General features: G+C 62.0%; 3 protein-coding genes across 10 annotated transcripts in view; 2 read left to right on the forward strand and 1 right to left on the reverse strand.

The window, feature by feature from the left end:
* The window catches only part of SIN3B (SIN3 transcription regulator family member B), a 37,108-nt gene extending 31,012 nt beyond the window's left edge, over window positions 1-6,096 (forward strand). The window contains 5 exon segments of the mRNA XM_019416218.2: window positions 1,925-2,098; window positions 2,347-2,439; window positions 3,452-3,546; window positions 3,786-3,990; window positions 4,126-6,096. Coding sequence (XP_019271763.2) covers window positions 1,925-2,098; window positions 2,347-2,439; window positions 3,452-3,546; window positions 3,786-3,990; window positions 4,126-4,356 — 798 coding nt within the window. The 3' untranslated portion in view covers window positions 4,357-6,096.
* Window positions 6,097-9,898: 3,802 nt separating this feature from the next.
* On the forward strand, window positions 9,899-12,179 carry F2RL3 (F2R like thrombin or trypsin receptor 3). 2 transcript variants are annotated; one of them, XM_019416224.2, is made up of 3 exons: window positions 9,899-10,221; window positions 10,500-11,470; window positions 11,946-12,179. In XM_019416224.2, the coding sequence occupies exons 1-3, from the start codon at window positions 9,963-9,965 to the stop codon at window positions 12,069-12,071; spliced, it is 1,356 nt and encodes a 451-aa protein (XP_019271769.2). In that variant the 5' UTR covers window positions 9,899-9,962; the 3' UTR covers window positions 12,072-12,179. The 2 variants fall into 2 exon arrangements, with proteins under 2 accessions (XP_019271769.2, XP_019271771.2); XM_019416226.2 differs by having other exon boundaries at window positions 10,500-11,583; window positions 11,946-12,032.
* A 1,001-nt stretch (window positions 12,180-13,180) lies between these two features.
* Window positions 13,181-25,094, reverse strand: part of CPAMD8 (C3 and PZP like alpha-2-macroglobulin domain containing 8) — an 83,148-nt gene continuing 71,234 nt past the window's right edge. For 3 of the 7 annotated variants that reach the window (XM_053898469.1, XM_053898468.1, XM_053898466.1), the window contains 11 exons: window positions 24,902-25,038; window positions 24,312-24,467; window positions 24,138-24,200; window positions 23,177-23,361; window positions 21,148-21,235; window positions 20,232-20,306; window positions 19,490-19,595; window positions 19,292-19,402; window positions 17,851-18,060; window positions 17,124-17,247; window positions 14,944-15,022 (listed from right to left, as the gene is read on the reverse strand). In XM_053898469.1, coding sequence (XP_053754444.1) covers window positions 14,959-15,022; window positions 17,124-17,247; window positions 17,851-18,060; window positions 19,292-19,402; window positions 19,490-19,595; window positions 20,232-20,306; window positions 21,148-21,235; window positions 23,177-23,361; window positions 24,138-24,200; window positions 24,312-24,467; window positions 24,902-25,038 — 1,319 coding nt within the window. In that variant the 3' untranslated portion in view covers window positions 14,944-14,958. Of the gene's footprint in view, window positions 14,274-14,661; window positions 14,828-14,943; window positions 15,023-17,123; window positions 17,248-17,850; window positions 18,061-19,291; window positions 19,403-19,489; window positions 19,596-20,231; window positions 20,307-21,147; window positions 21,236-23,176; window positions 23,362-24,137; window positions 24,201-24,311; window positions 24,468-24,901; window positions 25,039-25,094 lie in introns of those variants that run through there. The other 4 variants (XR_008420672.1, XR_008420670.1, XR_008420671.1 and 1 more) reach the window with 4 other exon arrangements.

Consider the following 25,094-nt stretch of genomic DNA (forward strand, 5'->3'; position numbering starts at 1 on the left):
CCCCTCTCCTGCTCACTCTTTCTTTCTCTCAAAATAGATAAACTCTAAAAAAATCAGTTAATTTAAAAAAAAAAAATTGTAGCCCACTTCTGGAGGGAGAATATCGGGGACATTTATTAGCATCGCTTATAAGAGCAAAAGTCACCCAGAGCTGAGTGTCACCAAGACAGAACAGTCATGCTAGTAATATGCATAGCAATACCCCAGATGAGTCAGATGTGGTCTTGGGACGCTAGTCCTGCTCAGTTACACCAGAACAGTTGTCGTTCATCCTGACTTTGTTTCCTATTTATCGAGTAAGGCTGTTTGCTGTAAAGCCGCAGAGAAGCCGAGGAAAGTAGCGTCCCAACTCTCCTGCCCAGATACAGTTGCTAGAAACGGCATTTCCTTTCCTGCCAAAGTAGAACACGCACAGAAGCGTGCCCAGATCCCACGCGTGCGGCTCAGTGGGTAGTCACGAACAGCCCCAGCGCTGCCTCCTTTCAGCGCGCCCCCCCCCCCCACCTGCAGGCACCCACGCCCCTGGTTTTGAGCTTTGTGTCTGTGTGCATCTGGCCACACCCCGCCAGTGTGATTCTGTGACATTCCTCGGCCGAGATGCCTGAGCTCCCTTCCGCCTCTGGCTGGGAAGGACGGTGGGAATGAGCCCCTGTTTAGACCCTCGAAGTTGCCATCTGTTCATTTCCACCACTCCCCCCGGCCCGGGGTGGGGCGCAGGCAGGCTGCCCGGGGTGCACGGAGTCCTTCCTGGGGCTCAGGATCGGTGGCCTCTCCACCCTCGCGGGCCAAACGGTGGTGACTGTTGTGGCTTATGTTGCATTTCCCTGAAGGTTCGTGGGGTGGGGCCTTTGCGTCCCTCTGTGGCCTTGCAGACGTCCTGGCTTGAGGGCCCTGTCTGTGCCGTTTGGCCCTTCCCCGTGGAGCCCACCTTTTCCCCCACTGATGAGCGGGGGGCTTTGCGTCTTCTAGGTGGCTGCTGGGACGCATCTCCACAGACACCCGTGCTCTGAGACCCTAACTAACCCTTTTGGTTTTGGCCACCTCCCCGTTTCCCTCTGTGTGCCGGGCTGGGTCTTTGTCCTTTCCTGGCTCTCTCTCTGGTCGTGACCTCTGTAGACGCGTGTAGAGGAAGCAAGCACCCAGGGCCCTGTGCACAGCTCCAGGCGACAGGGATGCCAGGGATGTTACAGGGCTGGGTGCGCGTCCCCAGGGTGAGCGTCCCGCCTGCCCCCGGCAGGCCACAGCTCTGGGGACAGTAGCCTTGACTTTAGCACCTAGAGGTTGGACCAAACCAGATACTCTGATTAATGTTTGTTTGTTTAATTATCCTTTCCACAAACGTCTCCTGTGGAACTCCTCTCCGTTTTGGTTACCAGCAGCCAACGTTCACTGGGAACTTGTCACGTGACAGGCATCGTGTGAGACTTCCGTGAGTCCACACGGTGTCTTTATTCAACAAAGCAGCATGTGGGGAAGACTCCTGAACCCTGAGCCTGTAGCAGCCTGTCCGGACCGCAGCTGGTGCCCTGAGGCCCCAGCTCACCTGCGCGGTCCGACCTGCCGCCCGGCCGCGTCCCTTACCCACCTTCTCCTAAACCTCAAGGTTTCAAGTGTGTTTATAGCGGTTCAAAGAACTAATTGTGTTTATAGCAGAACGCTCAGGGAGACGTGACTTGCCACTGTGGCACCTTTAATTACCGTCCCCACTCTGGCACCTTTTCTTCTGTGTTTTTTTTCTGTGTGTTTCTCGTGCCCCGGCAGGGCTCGTGGGTCTGGGCCGGGCTGCCCCTGGCCTTCACGCCCAACCTCGTGCGCTTTGCCGGCATCCTCTCCGGGTGAGGCGGGGGCTGGGGTTCCAGCCGCACCCCTCCCCGCTCCTGGGGGCACGCGCGCCGGGCACCCACTGGCTCTCCCTCCCTGCCAGCTGCACCACCTCGTGAGTGACGACGTCTGCCTGAAGGTGGTGGAGCTCTACCTGAACGAGAAGAAGCGGGGCGCCGCGGGGGGGAACCTGTCCTCCCGCTGTGTCCGTGCCTCCAGGGAGACCAGCTACCAGTGGAAGGCCGAACGGTGCATGGCTGACGAGAACTGCTTCAAGGTGAGGGGCTCACGCGAGGCTGGGGCCGCGAGGAGGGCACCCGCAGCGGGGGAGGACGGGCCGCGTCGCTGCGGCCCGAGAGCCGGGCTGGGCCTGGGCCCTCGCTCGGCCGCCCGCCTGCCTGCCTGATCCCACACGCTTCTGCTGTTCGGCCCCTGGAGGCTGCGGGAGGCCATCACCGATGACCTCGCAGGCCTCGTTCTGGGCTCTTCCGTGGCGTCGGGCTGTTCACCCTCCTTCTTCCCCAGGTCATGTTCCTGCAGCGCACAGGGCAGGTGGTCATGACCATCGAGCTTCTGGACACCGAGGAGGCCCAGACGGAGGACCCCGTGGAGGTCCAGGTAAGAGCCGTGGCCCCGTGCTCTGCGCCTCGTACACGCCGCGCCCCCACCTCCACCCCCCGCGAGCCCTGTGCACACGCTGGGCCGAGCACAGGCTGCGGAAGGCCCACCCGGAGAAGCCCCACCGTGCGGCCTGAACGCTGTCCTTGGAAGCCTCGGAGGGGATGCTCAGCACACGTGCCGTCGGGAGCCGGTCCTCCCCCGAAACCCTGCTCCTGGCTCTTCCACCTGCTGCAAATACCGTGGCAGGTCCCCCTTGGGCCCGCGGCCCACATGCTCGCTCAGACCCCGTGGCGTGTGACCCTTCACTCCCAAGCACGAGGGCCGGAGAGCTGGATCCCGATCCCCGACCCGAGGAGAGATCCCCGGGCCCACACTCTGAGCTGCACGTGGTGCCTCCTTCACCAGCACCATGGCCGGCGGGGGGGGGGGACGGGGGGAGGGGGGGAAAGCATCCTCACAGCACCCCGCCCTGCACGCTTCAGGCCTCCCCGCAGGGTGGGGACTGCACACCCGGCCCCTTCCAGAAGTTGCCTCCAGAAGGCCTGAGTCCGGAGGAGCCTCTGGCTCTCACAGGGTGGGAGCAGATAAAGGGTCACTTGGACACTGCAGGCCGTGCCCACCCCCGACCTGTGGCCCCTGCTCACCCCCTTGCCCTGCTGCTCGTGTCTTGATGTCGTTCCTGCTCCCCAGACCGCCCTGTCCTCTGCGTGAGGGCCCCGTTACCCGTGTGCGCTTACCACATGACGGATACGGCGGGGATATTACCGGGCAGGGATTTACCCACGTAAGCGTGAGATGCCACGAGCGTCTAATTCCTGGCTCTACACGAGTGCTTTATCCACAGCTGCCGTCTGGCACTTTCCGTCACGCGTCAGGCTCCCCGGGAGCTGCCCTCCTCCCCAAGCTTTGCGGGGCGGGAACGAAGTCCCTGAGCGCCCCTGAGCTCCGGGCGTCCGGTGACAGAGGTCTGTGCCTCCAGTGACACGGGCCCGCCTCCCTCTCCCCGCAGCACCTGGCTCGGTACGTGGAGCAGTACGTGGGGACCGAGGGGGCGTCCAGCTCGCCCACCGAGGGCTTCCTCCTGAAGCCCGTGTTCCTGCAGAGGTGAGAGGCCCTCCGGACGCGGTTCCCTCCCGCGGGCCCCGGGCAGCCCCTCCCGCCGCCATCAGCACCAGGGCCCGACCGGCTTTTACTTTTCACCGCACGGAAGGGTTCGGGGGGGGGGGGTGTGTGTGGCTTTCGTCGCTTCAGTTTGCCTCTCTCCGACCCCTGGGAGGTCGGCGTCTCCCGATGCCTGCGGGTCGTGAGGGGTCCCAGCCTGCGCGTCCTCCTCTCGCCTCCAGGAACCTCAAGAAGTTCCGCAGGTGGCAGTGTGAGCAGGTGCGCGCCCTGCGCGGCGAGGCCAAGACCTCCTGGAAGCGGCTGGTCGGGGTGGAGAGCGCCTGCAACGTGGACTGCCGCTTCAAGCTCAGCACCCACAAGATGATGTTCATCGTCAACTCCGAGGACTACATGTACCGCCGCGGGACCCTCTGCCGGGCCAAGCAGGTGCCCCCTCCGCCCCCGCCCACGGCCGGGGACCCTGGGGCGCGGCCCGTGGCCGTGCGGGGGGTGCCGGGGCCCCCGAGACCCGGCCCGCGGCTGACCGCCCCCCCCCCCCACCCCCCCCGCCCCCTCGCGCAGGTGCAGCCCCTGGTTCTGCTGCGGCACCACCGGCACTTCGAGGAGTGGCACGGCCGCTGGCTGGAGGACAACGTGACGGTGGAGGCGGCCGGCCTGGTGCAGGACTGGCTGATGGGCGAGGAGGACGAGGACATGGTGCCCTGCAAGACGCTGTGTGAGACGGCGCACGTGCACGGCCTGCCCGTGACCCGCTACCGAGTGCAGTACAGCCGCCGCCCCGCCTCCCCCTGACTCGCCGCGTGGGCGCCGTGACCCCGCGGCTCGGCGCGGCCACTCCCTCGGCCCGGGTGTCCCTCGGGGGCGCTCTGATCAACGACCTGAGGGGGCCGAGCGTCCCTCAGCCTTGCTGCTACAGGCCACGAGCTCCGGAGAAGGGCGGGGCTGTGCTAGCTCGTGGCCCCGAGCTGCCGTCCCTCTGGCTCCCCTGCTTCCTTGGGGCCCGTTCTGTGCCAAACCCGAACCCTTCCTGCACCCGAACTCTGGGGGCTCAGGCCCTGCTGGAAGGGGGAAGATCGACACGCCGGCCAGGGAGCGAGTGATTGCGCTCATGCACCTGCTGGACCGCCTTCCATCACACGTGCCAAATCCCCGGGCGGGGGGCACCTCCGGTCCTCTGTCCCCACGGCGTCTGGGAGAGTCAGCGATGAACCGTGCTGGGCGTGTTGGGGGGGGGGGGGGGGAGGGAGTCGGCGTTCAGGAGACCCCAGCATCGAAGGAGTTGGGCCTGGGCGGACCTGCTTGAAAAGCATGTCCTTCCTGAATGGTTCTGAGAACTTCTGGAAACTTCCTAAGCTGGGCCATGCCTGCATCTGATAGTTTGGGCACGGGCTCGGCCCGGCTGAGGCTTGGGGTCCTTGGTCACTCTGAGACCAGGAAGAGCCCTTTCGGCCAAACCGTTGAGATCCTGCTTTGACGTCAAGATGCGGAGTGGGCAGGCGGCACCAGAACTGTCTGGAAGAACCCAGTCTGGAAAAAATGAGACTCCAGACCCTGTGTTGTCCTGGTGGCCACACTGCGGGCTCTTGAGGGGAGGGGCTCAGCCTGCAACTCCCGCCGGGCTCACGTGGCCCCACACCTGGGGTGCGGTCGTGTACCTAGGATGGCCCTTCTAGAAATATATATATGCACACACGTATTTATTCATAAGCTCTCTTAGTGGTTGTAACTTACGCAGTCAGCCGCGTCCCACCGTTTCTTGGGCAGTAGAGCCCTCGTGGAATTCTGCAGTTGTGCCCTTAACGCTGCCGCCCTACCTGCGGCCACCTCCGGGAGAGGGTGTGGGCGCGAGGGGCTGAGGCAGCCGTCCCGCAGAGGCGTCCAAGGCCTTCTGGGCCGCGAATGCTGAGCGGTTCGGGCTGGGGACCGGCTCTTTAAAATCCTTGCACCGTGAGGGGCCCTGGCCGGGCTCCCGGCACCATCAGAGTGGGATCAACCAACGGGGGCCCGGAACCGTCTCCTTGCGGCCTCGTTTCTGCCCGGCGGCAGCCCTCACCCCCTAAACCTGCGCTGTGCCAAATCCGCCGTTCTGGGAAGTGGAGATGTGTTTCTAGAAGTTTCTAGAAGTTACCTGTGGAACTCAAGGTTTGCAAAGCCTCTGACTCGGGGCCTGGGCGAGTCCAAGGCCGGTGTGTCTGCCCAGGGTCTCCCAGCCCGTGTTTGCTCGAGCGTGCCAGGCACTTTGTCCACATCCTTGTTTTTTGTAAGAAGGGAACTTTCGGAATTCCTGAACCAGACCCTCTCGGCAGCCATCCTCCCCGGGAGCCCGCGGCCCCTTCCGTGCCTCCGCGTGGGCCTGGGGTGCGGGCCAGACCCCACCGAGCCCCACCCTGCATGCTTCTAGGGAGCGTCTCTTCTGTTTCTGAAGAATTTCTCTTCCGGGGCTTGTACTTCCTTTGCAGCTGTTTTGAATGTAGTTTTCCTTTTCTATTTATTTGCACATTAAAGTTAAATATTAAATATTGACCTAAATCTGTGAGACGCCCTCAGTCATTTCTTGTCAGCGAACCCACAGGGGGCGTCTGCACCTGTGCTCCAGTGGTTCCCAAACACCAAGTGCGGAACCCTCCCCGACACCGCCTCCGCAGGAAGGTCCTGATCCGCGCCCCCCGCCCCCCCCCCCCGTGGGTGTCTCCCCGCCCTGAGTTTTCTGGAACGTTCGTTCCCAACTCAGTTTTCGTAGTCAGTAGAAAGGAGAGGTGTTGCCTTCAGCGTGGTGCGAGGGAAACCTAATTTAAAGACAGTGGTGTTCGCGCTGAGCTTCCTCCACCCGCCCGGCGAGCCAGCGGGGGGTGTTTCCCCTCCCCTCCCCCTCAGTGCCCACCGCCAGGCCTCACCTCTCAGTTCCGAGCTAAGTCCGCGCTGCCCACCTGACCAGTCCTCTCCCAGGTGGTGTCCCCAGCCTCCCCGAGTGGCCGTTGGTACCTTCCAGGGGCCCCCTCTGCCCGTGGGTACCCCCCACACACATCAACGCCCCTGGTGCTGCACGACTCCCCCTCCAGAGAGCCAGGGCTCCCGGGGAGTTGGGTGAGCAAGGCTTGTTACTGTCCCAGATTCCTCCTGCCTCGAGCCCAGAATCCAGGGCCTTCTGTGCCCATAGACCGGCCATCCGGTCAGAAGCTCTGGGAGGGGCGTCCTGACGGGGGGAGGGGGGGGGCAGGTCCTGGGGTGCAAGCCGTGGCATCTTCCGGGCCGGGCACCCGGCCCCAGGAGTGGGAGTGGCCTCTGGCTGTGATCAGGCTCCCGAAGGAGAAAGCGGAGAGGGTCTTCTGCTGGCCCCGTTGGGAAGGGGGCACGACCCGTACTGATGTGGACGGACCTGACCCTGGGGACACCTACCTAGCCTGCAGCCTGGTGGGGCCCTGGGCAGGGAACCAGCCCACCGTGCCCGGACTCCTCACCCACGGAAGGACCCGTTATTCCAAGCCACTGTGTCCGCGGCAGCTGGTTATGCCACAGTAAGGAACAGCCAGCCCTGTGTCCTAACCACCCTGCACCCCCCTCCCTAAATCCTTCACGTCTGGGGAGTGCTCGTAGGCTGCCCTCCCTTCCCCAGTCGTCGTGGAGGGAGCAGTGGTGGAGGGAGCAGGCGTGTGATGCTTAGGGAGGTGAGGGGCGGGGGTCCGGTGGGGCCTCGTGAACATTTCTTCTCTTATTTATTCTGTCCTTAATGAGGTGTTTGTCTCACTGGCTATCTTGCAAGGTCTAAGCAGCACTTTACCCCTGATGTCCTGGCCGAGAAGGAGGCCGATTGTTCTGAAAAGCAAGTTGCTTTTCAGGTGGGCGCCCACCTGAAAAGCAAGTTGCTTTTCAGGTGGGCGCCCACCTGCCTCCAAAGCACAACATAAAGAAATCACAATCTGCACGAAGATGGTACCCCGAGAAGCGTCGTATTGGGAGGACCCGAGGCATCTCTTAACTGGTCAGGAGATGCACTGACCTCCAGCTTCCACTAGAGACCGTGAGCCCGGCCAGGACAGGCTCTGGGGGCTCCTGGGGGTCCAGGCGGGGCTGGAGGCTGAAGAAATCCAGGACCAGCTGCCGACTCGGATCGGACTGCTTTTTTCCCCCCACCATTTTAAATCAGTTTTTCATTGTATTAAAATACGCACAAAAGTTAGCCATGGTACGTGTCCAGCTGAGGGGCTTTGGGCCACCAGCCCCACCACCCATCCCCAGGACGCTTCGTCTTCCAAAATGGAACTCTGTCCCCGTTAACCACTGGCTCCCCGTCCTCCTCCCCCAGCCCCTGGCACTCACGCTCCTACTTCCTGTCTCTATGAATCTGACCACTTGAGGGACCTCCTATCAGTGGGATCACGCAGTATTTATGCTTTCGTGCCTGGCTTATCTCACTCGGCATGAGTGACAGTGTTCTCGAGGTCCACCCCCATGGTAGCGTAGCTTGGGTCAGATTTTCCTTCCTTTTTCAAGCTGCTGTTCCGCCTTTTTAAAAATGTTTTTCCGCCGTCAGCGCTGAGCCCGCTTCAGATCCTCTGTCCCCCCGCTTTCTCTGCCCCTCCCCCACTCGTGCACACTCTCAAAAATGAACATTGTTCAAAAATGTTTTTATGGAAAGGGACAGAGGATAGAGAAGATTCCAACAGTATAAAAAAGCACAAGGGGGAAAGTCGGCACCCAAATCCTTCTCCCCAAAGGCAGCTGCCCCCAGCCCCGCCCCCCAACCCCACCCAGAAAGTGCCTCGCCGTGGTGGGTGGTCCTGCACCTTCTGTGTCGGGGGGTGGGGGGGTCTGCCCCCTTCTGCTGGCACCAGGTTTTTCCCGTGATGGGCCTCCCCGCCTCTGTGCTGCTGGGAATACCCCGTAAGGCCACTCACTTCCTGCACATGTGTGCCTGCCTTCAATGTCCAGACACAAACCTCCCCCCTTGGGGGCTCGGCCCTGCCCCAGAGTCGCCCAGCTGCCAGCCCCCAGCCTCCCCCCATACGGGCTCGCTGCTCTGCTCCTGCAGGGCCACTGGGGGTCCTCATCCGGGTTTCCCTGCGCCCTGAGAGTGACACGGGTCATGAGTTGCCAAGAGACGTAGGCATGGGGCTGAATTTGTCACCGGTACCGGTGGGAAAAGCTTGGAAATGGAAGAGACTCCTGGCTGAGACCCTGTCCCAGGGGGAACTCTCCAGGCCTCGGTCCCCCCAACCCTCCCCGGGCTGGGGGCAGGGACCTCAGCATCTCACCCTCAGCTGCACTGACTCTGTCCAGGACTGCTCAGTCACTTCCTGGTTGGTCCCTGAGACCTCAAGTGTGTGGCTAGATTAAGGCTCGCCACACCAGAACACGGCCACATCGCACTCCTTCTCCCACTCCTAGTTCGTCTCCCTCGACCCCCACCGCCCCTCAGGGTCCCCCTGCTCTCAGACCACACCCCCCTGCCACCACTGTGGCCCGACCCTGACCACACAGGTCAAGAACCCCCAGTGCGGAGCTCCCCAGGGCACGATGGTCGAGGCCTCTCCCTAGAGGGACATCTGGGGGGGGGGGGTTGTGTGTAGAAGAGAGGACTACCCTCCCCTCTGAGCCCCTCTGAGTGTCTTCATCTGCACAGTGGGCCCCCATCTCAGTGCAGGGACGTGGAGGGGCCAGAGCGGGGTGGGGGTGGTTGGGGGGCCCTCTCTCCTGGGCTGGCCCGGCCACCACTCTCAGGCTCAGATATGGCCACGACCATCCTCAGGGGCCCCCTGAGGCTGAAGGTGGAGCCAGGACGGGAGCAGAAGGGGCTTCGAGAGCCAGGGATGGGCACCTCCCAGAAGCAGGCACCCCAGGGTAGCACGTGGTCAGCATCGTGGGTCCAGGCTGAGGACCAAGACCCCCTCAGACACCCTCAGCAGACCCCAGACTCACAAGAGTGCCTTCCCCTCTCCGCACCTCACTTGGTGCCCGCCCGCCCAGGGGACAGTGCAGGGGTGTGAGTGAGGCAGCAACAAGCAGGGCAGCCCCCACCGAGGACCTGGGGTGCTTGGAGGAGAGGAGAATCACTCACCTGCTCTGACCTCTGACCTGGGGAGGCAGGGCTCTGGGCCAGCCAGCCACAGACAGGAGGGGAGGGGTGGGGGGGCTTCGGGAAGGGCCAAGAGCCCTCAACTGGGGATGCGACCCAGAGGACCGTCGTGGGAACGGTGGCTGCAGATGTGATTAGACGGCGGGAAGCGGCCACTGGGCCCACAGAGGCTTTCTGGGCCCAACGGGTGCTGAGGGGGCGGGGACTGCAGCCTGGAGCCTCCTCCCCCGTCCCGCCGGCCCAGCGCCTGGACCCCATGAGGCACCTGTGCATCACTGAGGGACCCCAGCCACCGGGACTCCTCGGGCCACGCCGGGAGTCTGCCATGGGCTTGTGGGGGCAGGGGCTGGTTTATCTCACCAGGCCGTGTCCACTCCTCCACTGGCACTCAGGAAGCTGGGGGTGGGGGTCCAGCTGGGCAGGAAGCCCGAGCTCAGCCGGCCGCAGCCCAGAGCAGCCGGTGTCGTCTCGGAGCATGTGCCTACTTCTGCTGCTGTGGCCCCTGGTGCTGGGGTTCAGCCTGGAAGATGGCACTCAGACCCACCTCACTTACGACGAGTTGGGGAGCACGGGGGGAGGTGATGGTGAGTGACCGTGGGCCCCGTCTTGGGACCCGGGGCAGGCCTAGAGTCGATGAGGGGGAAATAGGTGGCGGGTGGGGGTGGAGAGGGGCCTCCAGCCCAGCCCTGGGCCCACACGGGGCCGGGGGCGTCTGCGTCCGGCTCTGACCCACCGAGCTGGGGGCTCCTGAGAGCCAGGGCCTGGACTCCGGCCCCCTCGGGAGCCGCACCACCGGCCGGGCGGTGGGGAGTGGGGGTGGCGGTTAGACTCTCAACGCCTCTCATCCCCTTCCCCCCCGCAGCCGACACACCGGGGCCCCCGCCCGGGCCCCGGGAGGGGACCCCTCTCCCGCCCAAACTGCGCAGCTTCCCCGGCCGGCCCTGGGCCAACAGCAGCGACGAGGTGGAGGTCTCGGACGGCTCTCGGGCGCTGCTGCTGGGCTGGGTGCCCACGAGGCTGGTGCCCGCGCTCTACGGGCTGACTCTGCTGGTCGGGCTCCCCGCCAACGGCCTGGCGCTGTGGGTGCTGGCCACACGGGTGCCGCGGCTGCCCTCCACCGTGCTGCTGATGAACCTGGCGGTCGCCGACCTCCTGCTGGCCTTCACGCTGCCCCTGCGTGTCGCCTACCACCTGCGGGACCAGCACTGGCCCTTCGGCGAGGCCGCCTGCCGCCTGAGCACGGCCGGGCTGTACGGCCACATGTACGGCTCCGTGCTCCTGCTGGCCGCCATCAGCCTGGACCGCTACCTTGGCGTGGTGCACCCGCTCCGGGCCCTCACCCTGCGGGGCTGGCGCCTGGCCACCGGGCTCTGCGCCGTGGCCTGGCTGGCGGCCTTCGCCGTGGCGCTGCCCCTGGCGCTGCAGCGGCAGACCTTCCGCCTGCCGCACTCGGACCGCGTGCTGTGCCACGACGTGCTGCCCGTGGGCGCTCAGGCCTCCTACTGGCGGCCCGTCTTCATCTGCCTGGCCGTGCTCGGCTGCTTCCTGCCCGTGCTGGCCATGCTGCTGAGCTACGGGGCCACGCTGTGCACGCTGGCGGCCGGCGGCCGGCGCTACAGGCCCGCGCGGAGGCTGACGGCGCTGGTGCTGGCCTCGGCCGTGGCCTTCTTCGTGCCCAGCAACGCGCTGCTGCTGTTGCACTACTCGGACCCCGGCCCGGACGCCTGGGGGAACCTGTATGCCGCCTACGTGCCCAGCCTGGCGCTCAGCACCCTCAACAGCTGCGTGGACCCCTTCGTCTACTACTACGTGTCTGCCGAGTTCAGGGACAAGGTGCGGGAGGGGCTGCTCTGCTGGGCTCCAGGCGCCTCGACGGCCTCCAGGGAGGGGGGCACCCCAGGCACCGGCACCCGGTCCACCTCGCTCGTGTGATGGCCCCTTGGAAGGTGGGTCAGATGGGGGGGGGGGGGCGCGGCACGGGGTCGAACCGGGGCCCCTCCCAGTTCACATGCACCGGGAACCTCTGAAGGTGAGCTTGTTTGGAAATAGTCATCTGGTGGGCCTGGTGTCCTTGCAAGAAGGGGACGGGGTGGGGGGGTGCCTGGGTGGCTCGGTCGGCTGAGCGGCCGACTCGATTTTGGCTCAGGTCGTGATCCCCGGGTCACGGGATGGAGCCCTGTGTCAGGCTCTACACTGAGTGTGCAGCCTGCTCAAGATTCTCTCTTTCTCTCTCTCTCCCTCTGCCCCTCTCCCCCACTCGCACTTGCTCTCTCTCAAATAAATCAAAATAAAAAATGAAAATAAATAGAAGAGGGAAAAGATACACACAGGGAAGAAGGCCATACAACCACGAGGACAGACACTGGGGGGACGTAGCCACAGCCAAGGAGCCCCACGACCGACAGAGGCCACAGAGGCCGGGACAGCAGCCTGAGTCACTCTCCCGTGGAGCCCCCAGAAGAAGCCAACCCTGGCCACGCCCGCGTCTCAAACTTCTGGCCTCCGCAACCGTCAGAGAATAAAGTTCTACCGTTTTAAGTCACCTGTTTTGTGGTATTTGGCTACAGCAACCCCAGGAAACGAATACAGGGGTTTAATGAATATTCCCAGGCCCAGCCAGCCCCTCCCCCCACCTTGTCCAAGGTGGGGCCGAGGAGGCAAGGCCAATGCTGTCCTGCACCTGCTGCGGGACCCCCCCCCCTCCCCCCCGCCAGGAGGCTGGTGGGCCATCCTCCTTCCTAAAAGCCCCCGGTCGAGCTCTGGCATGGGCTCCAGGGTTTGGGGGTGGAGTCTCCTGAATAATCACCGTGGAGGCCCCCATTCCACTCCTCAGGATCCACAGGACTCAAGTCTCCTACTGTCGCTGCCAGATGGCGCCCCTTCCCTTCACCCCAAGGTACCCCTTCTTGATGCTAATGTCCCCCACGACTCCAGGATCAGATGCGCAGGTGACTGGAAGGTGGATAGTGTGGGCCTGGGGGGTGAGGGCTGTAGCCCTGTGCCCCCCCCCCCCACTCCCAGATGTTTGCCCCGGGCCTGAGCCGTTCTGAACAAACTTAGAGGAGGGCACCACATGGGGAAGGACGGCCATTGCCTCCCAGAGAGCAGCATGGGGCACTGCGTCTGGGGGTAAGCAAGCTCCCCAAGGCAGAGGGAAGTGGGGGCCAAACCGGGGCTCCCCAGCGGGGCCCATATTGTCTCTGGTCTGGGGAAGAATGAGCCAGAGGGCAGGCAGCCCCAGGACACATTCACGTGCACAGGAACCTGGGGAAGTGTAAGATTAGTGAAGCACATCCACGTCAATAGCCTGGTTGATGACGTAGGAATTTTCCAATATGTTGCCGCTGCGGAAGGGTACCTGGGACCTCTCTGCACTGGTAGAATGTCTTAGAAATGCACAGGAATCTACCATTAGGTTGGGGGGCAGGCATCTGAAACGTTCCTCCCCCATCCTGCTCTGAAAGGCTGGGCCCGTGGACTAGGGAACTAGGGATCTGGGGCTCCAGTCCTCAGTGCTGCCCCCCGGAGGCCAAAGCCTGTGACTCTGGAAATGAGCTTTTATTACACCAGCTGCCTCCACCGAGAAAGGGGCCCAGGGCCCAGGAACCGTCCCTTGTAGGCTGGGAGTGGGAGGAACGGGCAGGGGAAGTGGCCGGTGCTGCAAGACGGGGACCCACTGGCCAGGCAGCACCCTCAGGGTCTCTGTGCTGTCCCTGGTGGGGGTCAGAGATGAGCAGCGTGGGCTGAAATAAATACCACCGCAAGGGGGTGGGGAGACAGTGCGCGGGAGGAAACAGAGACAAGGCATCCCCCGCGGGTTACAAAGAGGAATCTGATGACAGTTGGGAGGGTCCCCCAGGGAAGGCAGGTCTGGTCGTGGAGCTGGGAGAGGGCAGTCCCCACGATCAGGAGTCCGGGGGTGGGGGGAGTAGGCGGTGGTGAGGCCCCGAGATGAGAAGTCGACCTAGCCCTGGAGGCAGGAAGCTGAAGGTGCCTGGGTCAGAGCCATTGGCTTGCCCTCAGGGGCTGGCAGGCCGTCAAAACGGGAACATTCAGGGACCCCTGGGGTGAGACAGGGGGCGTGTGTGGGGACTGTAACAGTTATGGGACCATTTGGGGTCTAGGTCCAGGGGCTCAGCGGCCCAGGTGCCCCAAAGGGGGCCACAGCTTTGCGATTTCGGAGAAAGGCGGACTGTTCCACTTCAAAGTTGGTGATGAGGGGATGGGTGTTTTTTGTGTCCCTGATTTGGGCTAAATGTCATCGTGTCCCCTCCGACACAGGCCTTTGGCCACAGGTCCTTCCGAGGAGCGTCTCCTCTGGGGGAGCGTGAGCTGCTCTGGCCTGAGGAGGGGGGGTGCCCAGCCCCAGGTGCAGCTGAGGAGGTGGGGGGATAGAGGCCGACCCTCTGGTTGAGGGAGGGCTGGGGGAAGGCCCGTCATCCATGGAGGCAGGTCTCTGTGTTCTGTTTATCAGGTTCATTCGGAGGCTGGGGTCACCTGGGGTGGGGTCTGCCAGCCCACCAGAGAGTCACGGGAGCTCTCCCATCAGTGGCCCCCTTCCAGCGACCGGACAGTGATAGCACGCAGCCACATCAAGTCCTCCTGCTCAGAGCGTCAGGAAGAGAAGCCACTCTGACTGAAGAGAGAAAAAGAGAAAGACACCGTGGGCTGCCAGGTCCCCTTGGCAGAACCTGCCTCCACGTCACGGCTCAGCCTGGCCGCTTCTGCCCACTGGGGCAGGTGCATCGTCCCTAGAGAGGGGTTGGGGGGCCCATGGTCTGGCCCGGCCCCTCAGGACCCTGTCCACCCCCACCGGGTCACGGTGATGGGACAGGTTGTTCACTCCCGCTACACGCAGCAATGTGGGCGGATGGCAAGGAACTCTGCTGAGTGAGAAAAGCCAACCTCAACAGGATTCCATTTACACAGCATCCCCGAAGCGACAGACTACAGACAGGGGCCAGGCAGGCGTCACTATGAAAGGGAAGCTGCTCTGTATCGACTATGGGGGTGATGACACAAACCTATGTGCGGGGAAATAGCACAGGCTCAATTGCCAAAGTGGTGACTTATGAACACAGGAGGTATGGACGTCAATCTCCTAGTATGACACTGTCTTCAGACTCATCTGCCGGGTGTCACCGCAGGTGGGACTGGGTGAAGGGCACCTGAGAGGTCTCTGTGTTATCTCTGACAACCGCGTGGGAAACTAGGATTACCTCAAATTTAGAAGTTTAATAACTACCTCCCTCCCCCACCCCCCACCCCCACCCGAACCAAAGAAAAACAAAAGCCAACCTCTGGGCGGGCACTGGAGACAGCTAGCAGATACAGGAGGGAGGGGTGGGCAATGCTTGGGAGAGTTTAAAGCCAGGCACAGGACAACTACAACATGAGGGGCGGGTGAGGATCACACATGGACAGAAATGGCTTCAAAGTTGCTACGTTTTTGGTGAAGCAGTCCGGAACTCTCACCAAGTAAACCGAAAAGTTTAAGGATGTATATTGTAATCCCCGGAGCTACGAGTAAAAAGTAATGCTAGGGGCGCCTGGGAGGCTCAATCGGTTAAGCATCCGACTTCGGCTCAGGTCACGATCTCGCGTTTTGTGAGTTCGAGCCCCGCGTCGGGCTCTGTGCTGATGGCTCGCAGCCCGGAGCCTGCTTGGGATTCTGTGTCTCCCTCTCTGCCCCTCCCCCCTCACGGCTCTGTCCTCTCTCTGTCTCTCAAAAATAAACATTAAAAAAACAAATTTAAGGATGTCTGATAATTCCCGAAGCTACGAGTAAAAAGTGATGCTGGGGTGCCTGGTTAAGCACCTCAGTCGGTTAAGCGTCTGAACCTGGATTTCGGCTCAGGTCATGATCTCACCGATTGTGAGTTCGAGCTCTGCATCGGGCTCTGCACTGTGTCACCATGGAGCCTTTCTCCCCCTCTCTCTGCCCCTACCCCACATTCTCTCTCTCTCTCTCCCTCTCAAAAATAAACAAAACAGATTTAAAAAAAAAAAAGAATGCTAAAATAGGAAGAGCGGAATCCAAATGGAAGCCTCCAAAAACATTCAGTAAACCCAAAGGGAGGCACGTGGAGAACAAAACAGAACACGTATTGAAACAGCAGCCATAAAAGCCCAGCAGACCTACCAACGATTGTATTAAATGCACTCGGACTAAGCCCCAGGGCCTGGTGTGGGATGACGCTCCCCACCCCCACCCCGAGCCTCCCAGACTTTGGTGGGTGCCCAAGGACAAGCATTCCCACTGGGTTTGCTGAGTGGGAGCGGAAACCAGCCTGTGCCACTGATGTATAGTGGAGAGACCCGGGGCTCAGGCAGACACAGCCTCAGGCCTGACGGTGCTCAGCAACCCCTGGGAGCTGGCACATAGCTGAGCCGATAAAATCAACCTGTGGCTTACACCTCTGGAGCCTGCTGTTAACTTAGAACCAAAAGATTCGCCTCCTCCAGGAAGTCTGCCCAGCGCCCCTTCCCAGCCTCACCCACTTCCTCCTCCCTTCCCTGGAGTGACGAAGATTCTCTGACCAAACTCTTTTTCAGCTGGGCCTCAACTTCTGGGCTTCTGTGTTCATCTCAGCACTGTCCAATTGTGGCAAGAACCCTGCTACATTAGCTTAAGCTGGAATCCTCCCCCACCCCCCATATCTGATCACTCTCGATATCTAATGGGCCTCTTCCTCCCCATCACCCCTGGGGCGCAGTCTGATACCCTGGGCTGCCTTTAGCGGAAATACTGTTAGGTGGGTCCCGCCAGAATCCCCCCTTCATCCCGATGTTTTCTGTTCGTAATTCTCCGTCCACTGCCCCCCATCCTGGTCCTTGGCTACAAATCCCCACTTTTTCTTGTAGAGCTGGGTCCGGTCTTCCTCTCCACTGCAAGACCCCACTGCATCGTCCCGCTACCTATCTCATATTCAAGTTCTCTCCCTTGAATAAAGTCTTCCTTCCCATCTTTTTTTTTTTTTTTTTAATGTTTTTTTTTTAATTTTTGAGACAGAGAGAGACAGAGCATGAATGGGGGAGGGTCAGAGAGAGAGGGAGACACAGGATCTGAAACAGGCCCCAGGCTCGGAGCTGTCAGCACAGAGCCTGACGCGGGGCTCGAACTCACTGACGGTGAGATCGTGACCTGAGCTGAAGTCGGACACTTAACCGACTGAGCCACCCAGGTGCCCCCCTTCCCATCTTTAACAAGCATCGTGAATAATTTCTTTCTTTAACAGAGAGTCCCAGTGGGCCTCATGGACAGGCCTGTCCTGGGGTCCAGTCCTTGGGAGGACTCAGCCTCACCAGGCTCATACAGGCTGTTCCCTGATGTGTGTTGGGTAGACTGTGGGGAGAGGGGTCAGGAGAGAACGGATCCCCCATTTCGTTCCTGGAAACCTGCAGGCGGACCCCTCGATGAGTCACTCTCCTTCCCGCTAGGTCCAGGGCAAGTGAGGGGAGGGAGTTGGGGGGGTCCAGCTCTCACCTGTCCTCCGCCTCCCCCTCCAAGTCTATCACTTCATGGCCATGAGCAGCTGCCACACGCCCAGCGTCCAGGGGGGCTGGGTCATAGTCGTAACTGTATGACGCAGAGGCTGGTGTCAGCTGCTCTGAAAGGAAGGGGCACTCAGTCAGTAGGAAGGCACTGGAGGGGGAGGGTCTGGATGACAGCCCAGAGGGACCTTGCAGAGGAGAGATATGGGCCAGCAGGAGGTGGGAGGTCCCAAGGGTGGGGGAAGAGGACACAGAGATCACAGATGGGTAGATGCAGAAAGGCACAAGCTTCGGGTGGGAGTGAGGAGAGACTCAGCAAGATTGAGGAGACCCAGAAACCCAGATACACGGAACCAGAGGCGGGGGGCGGGGAGGACACAACGCCTGAGGAACAGAGGGTGATGGTCTCGAGTCCAAAGACAGAGAGACAGAGACTGGAGGAGAGATGCAGGGACCACCGTTGTGGGGAAAGCTGTGGGGATCAGGGACAGAGAATCCAGGACTGTGAGATTCAGGAAGGAGTGGTGGGAGAAACGGAAGAAAAAAGGAAGGAAGAGGAGAGAGTGATGCTAGAAGGGGGTGGGGGGAGTGGGGAGGTGGTGATGGGGAGGAGGAGGTGATGGAGAGGAGGAGGAGGTAATGAAAAAGATAGGGTGATGCACTATTTATATGCAGGGAGAGGTGGGGTCCCAGAGGCTGGATCCAGAGTGGGTCCTCACCGAGGACACAGTGGCCAGGGGGCGCGGGCTCCAATCTCGCGCGGCCTAGGCAGGCGGCCTCCTGCAGGTGGCAGGCGCTGGTGTAGACGATGCCATCAGAGCCGCAGACAGGGTCCCCGCGGGCGGTACAGTCGCGGGGACAGCCACAGCGCGTAATCTTCGCCCCCTCCTCCGGGGCAGCCGCAGGACCCCGCTCGCCTGGGGACCAGCCTGGGGGCGAGGAGAAGGCAGGGACTGGGGGACCCCAATCCCCACCTAGTCTGCGCTTCCCACCGGGCCTGGAGTGAGGGAAAAGTCCCCGGGGGCAGGGACTACCTTCCACCGGGTGGGGCCTGGGGCCCGACAGTTACTAGGAGTCCCTGAGCCCTGACTTGGTAGAATTTCATTCAAGTGTTTGCTTACTACTTACGAAAACAAAATTTTATCAACGAAAGCAATCTAAACCCATTTCAAGATGTTTGAAAAATAAAGAAAAAGGCCCTGAAGGACCCCTCCCAGCCCCGCCCAACATTTTGCTGCGGCCACTCTCTGAGTTCATGGCCCGGGCCCTGCAGTCGCTACGCCTCTATTTTGTGGAGGAAGAGAGGTACGGGTTCTGCTTTGGGCGCCCTCCCTCCCCGCTCGGCCCCGCCCCTTTCCGCTGCCCGCCCACACCCCGTTCGGCCCCGCCCCTTCCCACTTTCATCTGCACCCCGCTCGGCCCCGCCCCTTTCCGCTGACCACCCACACCCCGTTCGGCCCCGCCCCTCCCCTTTCACCTGCACCCCGTTCGGCCCCGCCCCTCCCCTTTCACCTGCACCCCGCTCGGCCCCGCCCCTTTCCGCTGACCACCCACACTCCATTCGGGCCCCGCCCCTCCCCACTTTCACCTGCACCCCGCTCGGCCCCGCCCCTTTCCGCTGCCCGCCCACACCCCGTTCGGCCCCGCCCCTTCCCACTTTCATCCGCACCCCGCTCGGCCCCGCCCCTTTCCGCTGACCACCCACACCCCGTTCGGCCCCGCCCCTCCCCTTTCACCTGCACCCCGCTCGGCCCCGCCCCTTTCCGCTGACCGCCCATACCCCATTCGGGCCCCGCCCCTCCCCACTTTCACCTGCACCCCGCTCGGCCCCGCCCCTTTCCGCTGCCCGCCCACACCCCGTTCGGCCCCGCCCCTCCCCACTTTCATCTGCACCCCGCTCGGCCCCGCCCCTTTCCGCTGACCGCCCACACCCCATTCGGGCCCCGCCCCTTCCCGCCTTCACCTGCACCCCGCTCGGCCCCGCCCCTCCTCGCTGCCCACCGACCTTCTGCTCGGCCCCGCCCCCACAATGTTCACCCTTGACCTTGCCCTCTTCTCCTGCCTTTACCAAGCGGTCCCCCTCTGCCTGGAGACCCCCTTTCCCGCTCTGATCTGAGCTCCAAAAGGACGGTCGGGGTGGCAGTGGCCCCGCGCACTCACCGGGGCCCTGAGCCGGGGCGCGCTCCACCTCGTTGCACGCGGGCCCCGCGCACAGCTCCTGGGCAAGTGGACTGCGCGCGCTGACATTGTAGAAGCGCGTGGCTTCAAAGGCTGCGGGACGCGGGAGGCAAAGAGTGACGAAATGATGGGTGACAAGGCGAGGAACTGAGCTGGGGGCGCGGGCGGGCGCGGGCCTACCAGGCTCGTAGTAGTCGTACACAGAGACAGGCAGCGCGGACGTCCTGCCCACTACATGTTCACGGAGCGCCCGGAACCGCACGCAGGTCAGGCACCGGCTGGGGATCTGCGGGGTTAGCGGACGGGCTCAGGCCTGGCTGGGGCCACTAGGCTCAGGGATGAGCTAGGGCCCCTAGGCTCCGCTCTGCCTCAAAGCATGCGCCCAGAACTGGCCGATTTGGGGGGGGGGGTACCCAGGGGTGTGTGAAACACAGGAACCTGATTCCACTCAATTCTCTGGGTCCTTCCATCCTACCTGGAAAAACATCTCTGCCGGTCTTTCACTCTCCCCTCCCCTAGCCCCTGGCATCCGCTAACCCGCTTTTTGTCTCTATGGATTCACCTGTTCTGGACATTTCATGTGCATGAGATCATACACTACGAAGCCTTTTCGTGTCTGGCTTCTTCCATCCAGTATGTTTTCCAGGTTCATCCACATGCACCCGTGCTCCATTCCTTTCTATGCCTGAATACCGTTCCACATCCCTCCCAACTTTTCCCACCAACGTGAGCTGAGCTGGCTGGGGCACAAGGCCACCAGCTGTGCCAGCTCTGCCTGGATTTATTATTGCCCTCGTTTCTTTCTCATGATAGGAGACGGCTGCAGGAACCACACTGGGCCAGGACAGCTCTGCCCTCCCTCGCTAATTGGGGTGCGGTCGGAGCCTCCACCCCTGCCCCGCCCCCACCCCACTGCCGGTACCTCATCAAAGTAGAAGAGGACTCTGCGTCCAGCCACCTCGTACCTCTTCAGCGTGAAATGCTTGTCAGAGAGCAGCTGGCGAGGAAGCCAGAGGTCAGGGTCCACCCAGCCCCTGTCCCCAGTGCTTGCTTCCTCCCCGGTCTCCGTGGGGCCTCCGCTGCTCAGTGGGAGGTGGGCCAGTTCCGGAAGGAAGCCGAGGCCCCAGAGGCTGGGGGGCTTGCCTATGGTTGTCCGGCAAGTCGCCACGGACCGGGCCCAGGGGATGGAGGTCAGTGTGACCCGTGAACCCAGGAGAAGGTACTCCGAGCTCCCGCCTTCCCTCCCCTTCCTGCAGCCTCCCTTGATCCAGCCCCAGCCCAGGGCAACCCGAGGTGCCCAGCTGGGCCCTGCCACCTGCTTTTACCTCATCTACAACATGTAACACCCTCCAGCCTGGGAATTCGTGTGTGATCCATAAAACCAAGGCTTCTGTGCTGGTCCTTCTCCTTACCCTGCCTCTTCCCAGACTCCCTGATCGCCCCCACCCCCTGCCTTTCCTTCTCCATCCTCCCTACACTGCAGGCTTCCTCCGGCCTCGGGCAAGACAGCACCCCCATTTTTGTGCCTCCCTCGCACAAAAGGGGGCATGGGGCTCGTCTCTCTTGAGTTTGAGGGTAGTGGTAGGTCTCCGGAAAACGAGGGAGGAGGGTATCCTATGGCACCCCATGTTGTCCCTAAAACACACCCATATTTGCTGAATCCCTCCTCCACCACCTGGATCCCACCCCTCCCCACCTGCCCCTCAGCAGGCGACCAGCCCAAAAGCACCAACTTTGCCCGGAGAGGCCAAAAAAAAAAAAGAGCTGGGAATTTGCAACCTGGTCAGGGTGGCCAGCTAGAGACCCCGCCCGGCTTCCGCCTTCCAGCACCACCTCACCTGCTCTAGGCTCTCGATGTCCACCCGGAAGCCTGAGAGCAAGGGCACGTCCAGGACAGCCATATTGGAGGACCCCGCATGCAGCCACCTTCCAACGAGAGGAGAGATGCAGGCCCTCGAGCTCAAGCCCCACAGTGGAATTCGTGGCCCCCTCTGTGCCCCCCGCCACAATCCCCACGCCTGAAGTCCTGGGCGAACCCACCCCAGGCCTGGCTGGGTGGCCCATTTGTACAAACACAGGTCACTGGTCAGCCCGTTTCACAGTCGAGACCCTAAGATCATAAGGAGAGGGCCCTGCCGAGGGTTCTGGGCCTGACCCAGGTCTACTGACTCTGGGTTGTGCTTGCCCCGAACCCCGTGCTGTGTCCCCAGCACAGGAAGCAGTTTCCGTGGGGCCATGGGAGCCCAGGTGACTGGGGATACCCAGTCACTCCCCAGTGCTTGTCCTCAGTTTCCCCTTCTGTGACATGGGGTATGCCCAATTGACCTCTGGGGCCTGCTACGTGCCAGGCCCTCCCAGTGCCACGTGCTGGTGACAAGGAAGGTGACTGATATTCAGAGGGGAACCGGTAGACTCTGGGCCCAAGGGGCCATGGTGGCCGCAGCCCCTGGGGAGGATGGGGAGGCTTCCTGTTGGGGTGAGGCCTGAGTAAGCCCATATCTGGATGGCACACATACATCCGAGAGAGGAACAGAGATGTCCCCAGCTACATAGGGCCATGGGAGCCCAGGCATGTCCCCAGCAGGCCTAATGGGGCCAGAGTTGGGCCAGTCTGCCTGCTTCCTGCTCCCCTACCCCAGCTGATGGCAGATTGAGGGTCATGGGAGAGTGGCCTTGGCAGCCCCAGTGGGCTTTGGATGCCATGGCAACCATCCACCTTTGGGCTCCCATATTGTCACCAAGGTAACGAGCATCCTCTGAGGGCAGCTGCCCGTGCCCCCCCTGAGGACCCCTGTGACCTGGTCCTGGGGTCACCCTCAGGAAACTGAGAGGCCTGAGGCTCTGGTGAGTCGGGCAGGGGCCACAAACAGCTGTCCCCACCTGGGCCACCTGCCTCACCTGTCACTGGGGTCTGCTGCATCCATTTGGAAGCTTCTGTTTCCTTCTCTCATTCAAAAGCCATCTGCAGTGTTAAGTGCCTGACATCAAGCATTTGCTTGCAAAAGCATCCACGTCAAAGATGTCCATCTCAGATAAACGCACCACCAGCTGTTTGACACAGCTACTAGATTCAAGAGCTAGACAAGGAGGCAGGCGCCCCACGCACAGGAAGTTCCCCTTTTAGAAAACCCTGGGCAGCCGAGGCAACTAACCTGCTTTTCCCTTCCTGCTCCCTGACTCCCGCCCTTAATTTTAAATTCGCCAAAAAAAGAGTGGACTGACGGGGCTGAAGTGTCCGACTCTTGATTTCGGCTCGGGTTAGGACGATCTCACGGTTGTGAGTTCGAGCCCCGCGTCGGGCTCTGCTCTGACAGCACGGAGCCAGCTTGGGATTCTCTCTCTCCCTCTCCCTCCGCCCCTCGCTTTCTCTCTGCCCTTCCCCTACTTGTTCACACGCGTGCTCTCTCAAAATAAATCAATAGACATTAAAAATATGAGAATGGACTGGCAAAACCTTAGATCCCCTCCCTCTACCCCAGTCAAGGCAGAGCCCCAGGTGCATACTTTTTCTCTCTGTACCTGTGACCTTGCTGTCTGGCCCCAGGAATGCTGTGTAACTTCCAGGACCAATAAGTCATGAACCTTGTCCCTCAAAGTTCCCTGAGAGTTGTTGCTGAGGGTATCTTGCAACTGTAACAAAAGCCACAAGGGCTGGTCCGGCCACAGCAGTGGGAAATGTAGTAGGGAGCAGGTGCGTGCCCCAGGCATGCCAGCTGATAGCATCACAATCCGCGGGCTCAGACTGACGCAAAACACCAACCCTGAGCACCTGCTCAGCACCCTGGGCCCGGGAGGAGCTGTCTTCCTCTGATACGGCCCTCCTCTGAGGCCCAGGCAGGAGTGTTGGCCGCGGGGAGGTGGCCTTACCTGGTGCACACCTCCAGGGTCACCTGATACTCCTGGTGATGCTGGTCGGCTGCTGGGTCGTCATCATCGGCCGAGGAGGCGGGAGCGGGGGTCCGCCGCTGCTCAGCCTCGGGCTCCCGGAGGCTCACGAGCAGCTGGAAGGCTGGTTTGGCCACCGGGTCTGGCACATTGTAGGTGACATCAATCTGGGGGAGGGGGCGGTGTGGGAGGACCGAAGCTTAGGGAACCTGGGGTTGGGGGAGGGGAGAGGCAGGGCCATGGCCAGAACGATGACAAAAGTGGCATGAATGGCAGATGTGGGGACAACTGTTACTTCGTTTAGCCCTGCAAGTGCCCAAGGGGGTGCAGATATGACCGTCACCCCATTTTCACGCATGTCAAGCCCAGGTCCAACAGCCTCCAGGCCTCTCCCACCTCTCCGCTGTGTCGTCTGGGCTCCCATTTTAGAGATGGGGAAGCTGAGGTTTTCAGGGTCTCCAGGCAGACTTGCCCTCTGACCACCAGCCGGAGCCCGCAGGCTGGGCTGCCCCAGCCCAGAGTGCAGCTAAATCCCAGGGCCTGGTGACCGAGGAGCTGTAGGGGGGGCAGGCTGGGTCCGGGGGAGGGGGGCACATCCTGGTTCAGACAGCAGCAGGGAGAACAGATTTGAAGCACTGGGCAAACCCTGGGCGCGGGGGAGGGCATCTGCGTATGGTCAGAGACCACTGGATTGAGGAGCAAATGGATTTTCTTGTTGGGGGGGGGGACCCACACTCGAGAGAATGCATGGCCACCTGCCTTGGTCAGGCTGGGCTGCATGACGGGGGTCAGACAGTCTGTCCCGGGGTTTCTCTCAGCCACACACATCCATCCCACTCAGCCTGGACCACCACTGAGCTTGGAGCTCCCAGCCTGCCCCTTGGGGCGTCCCCAGGTTCCAGAAGCCCCAGCGAGTGCCCTATCTCCCTCCCTGAAGCCCCACCTGCATCAGGCAGCAGCCTTCGCCCTTGGCGCTCACAAACAGTCCCGTGGGGAGGCTGGGGATCTGAAGAGAGAAGACGCCGTGACACCCTCTGCAGACACACAAGGGGGTGTGGCAGGCAGGGGGGAGGGGCCTCCAGCACTGCCCCCCAAACCCTGGTCCAGGAATACACACCGCCGCGGTCTGCAGAAGCTTCTGGTTGGCCCCGTGCAGTTCGAAAGTTTCCTGGTAGTCCAGGTTGGTAGAAGCCAGGGAGACGGTGAGGTTGACGCTGCCGGCATATGACAAGATGGCATAGTCTGCCAAGGCCTGAAGAGCCACACAAGTGTCCTGGGGACACAGCAGGAGGTGCTGTCAGCCCCAGGAATGGGTCAGCCAGCAGTGTCCCTCCCTGCTCCCCGCCCCCCCCCCCCCATCCCCAGAGGTCTGGCCCAAACTGGGGGCACCATGCACCGTCTCTGAAGGCCGGAGACCCATGTGGGTGGAATGGAGAATGATTCTGCTGCAGACAGACATCCATGGCCTGGGGGCCCTGATAACAGGTGGGTATGCCCACAGAAGCAGAGGCTGGGTCCTTGTCCCAAAGCCGGGTGCATCTGTCCCTCAGGCCCCACCCCCTGCCTTCTCTTGGACTCCTCATCTCCAGGAGCCGCCTTGGGCCTTGAAGCACGTGGTGGCTTCCTGGCGAACTCTGAGCCCTGAGCCTGGGCCTCAGCGACCCCGCCGGGACCTGAGCCTCTTCCTCTTGGCCCTGCTCAACTCACCTGAGTAGAGGAGAAGCCCCCGAGCGCGTTCCGCTGCTGGGACAGCCACTTCACCACGGGCAGGGCCGTGGCCACATCACCCAGGAGGGTGTAGGTCAGCAGGGCATAGGCCGTCATTTCCACCTCAGCTGAGACCACTGCGATGGACAAGGCTGGCTGGGGCCCTTCCAATGGCGGGACCCAGCACCCAGCA

The sequence above is a fragment of the Panthera pardus genome, unplaced genomic scaffold (assembly GCF_024362965.1).
Source record: "Panthera pardus isolate Hobbes unplaced genomic scaffold, ASM2436296v1 HiC_scaffold_8, whole genome shotgun sequence".
NCBI lineage: Eukaryota > Metazoa > Chordata > Mammalia > Carnivora > Felidae > Panthera > Panthera pardus.

Coding starts and splice junctions, on each gene's coding strand:
- F2RL3 (XM_019416224.2), top strand. CDS start 9,963: ATGGGCTTGTGGGGGCAGGGGCTGGTTTATCTCACCAGGCCGTGTCCA. Junction 10,222..10,499: donor GAGCACGGGGGGAGGTGATG/GTGAGTGACCGT, acceptor TCCCCCCCGCAG/CCGACACACCGGGGCCCCCG. Junction 11,471..11,945: donor CTGCCGAGTTCAGGGACAAG/GTGCGGGAGGGG, acceptor GAAAATAAATAG/AAGAGGGAAAAGATACACAC.